We start from the raw sequence: 1,150 nt of genomic DNA, 5'->3' as shown, positions 1-1,150 counted from the left end.
TGCGCACCTGGGCCGTGCCCGGGGCCCCTGCATCGCCGGCCCCCGGCTCCACGCGCAGCCCAAGGCTCCCGGAGGGCCTGGAGTGGACGCCCGACGCCCGCACCCGCCTCCCCGACTCTCCGCAGGTGAGATGCGGCCCGAGCTGGACCCCGGGAGAGACCCCTACCCAGTTCCGGGACCCCTTCTCCATCCGCTCCCTCCCCCCCCACCCCGAGGTCCTTTCTGCATCCCAGGCCGAGGGTGGAGGGGCCCCCATCGTCCCTCCTGGACCTCCGAGGGCACCGCTTCTTCATCCAGGACTTCGGGGGGCACCCTTCTCATCCCGCACCCCCGTGAGACCCCCACCTCATCCCGGGACCCCAGAGGGGAGCACTTCCTCCATCGCGGACCCCGAGGGACATTTTATCTCGAACCACTGAGGGGGCTCCCCCTTTCTTTCGTAACTCGCGGAGAACCTAGGTTTTCTCCCGGACCCTTGGGGTACCCCCCTTTCCCTCTCAAGACTCCCCAGTGCCAAGCCCCCTGGAGGGACTCTCTCCTCTTTTCCCTCCTGAGTCCTCGGGGTTCTGTCCTTGCACACAGCAGGGCTGAGGCAGCGCGCGCGCTCTTTTGCAGCGGGAAAGGAAGGGAGCGTAGGCTCAAGACTTGCGCAGATCCCGGGGACCCCACTTTCCAGAGGGCTACGGGTGCGGGAGGGGGCGACCTCCACCCACTTTCCGCTTGTCCTCTCTCGGCAGGGCGTGTTCGCGCAGCTGGTGGTGGCCGACGGTGGTGAGTGATTCCCCCAGACAGGAGGGAGGGTGCACTCAGCGGGAGAGCGAGGCCTCCTGTGACCCAATCTGACCCTCTTCCACTCCCTTCCCTGAAAAGTGTCCCCTCCCTTCTTAGAAACTCGTCAGCCCCTCTCTGAGTCCTCCTCCTCCTCTGATCCCCATCTGTGCCCACCTCAGACCCCGCCCTCTCAGACCTGGGGCTGGATGCCGCAAATCTCAGCCTGGTAGGGTCTCTCCCATGGGGCTCTGGGAGAGACGGACCCCTCCTCCCCAGCCCTGTCTCCCTTCCTCCCTTCTGGAAACCCTCTTTCCCGTTCCCTTCTGCTCGCTCTTCCCGAGCCCCTCCTCCCCCCTCTCCTGGAGACTCTCCTCTCTAC

At 66.3% G+C, this 1,150-nt stretch overlaps 1 protein-coding gene across 1 annotated transcript in view; it reads left to right on the top strand.

Annotated features, from left to right (window-relative positions):
- Nucleotides 1–2: 2 nt before the first annotated feature.
- Nucleotides 3–1,150, top strand: part of TNFSF9 (TNF superfamily member 9) — a gene marked incomplete at its 5' end in the record, with an annotated part of 3,851 nt that continues 2,703 nt past the window's right edge. The window contains 2 exons of the mRNA XM_024133998.3: nucleotides 3–125; nucleotides 738–771. Coding sequence (XP_023989766.2) covers nucleotides 3–125; nucleotides 738–771 — 157 coding nt within the window. The remainder of the gene's footprint in view (nucleotides 126–737; nucleotides 772–1,150) is intronic.

This window comes from Physeter macrocephalus, chromosome 2, assembly GCF_002837175.3.
Source record: "Physeter macrocephalus isolate SW-GA chromosome 2, ASM283717v5, whole genome shotgun sequence".
Taxonomy (NCBI): Eukaryota; Metazoa; Chordata; class Mammalia; order Artiodactyla; family Physeteridae; genus Physeter; species Physeter macrocephalus.
The sequence above is the reverse complement of the archived record's forward strand: the minus strand, read 5'-3'. Positions and strand labels throughout refer to the sequence as shown.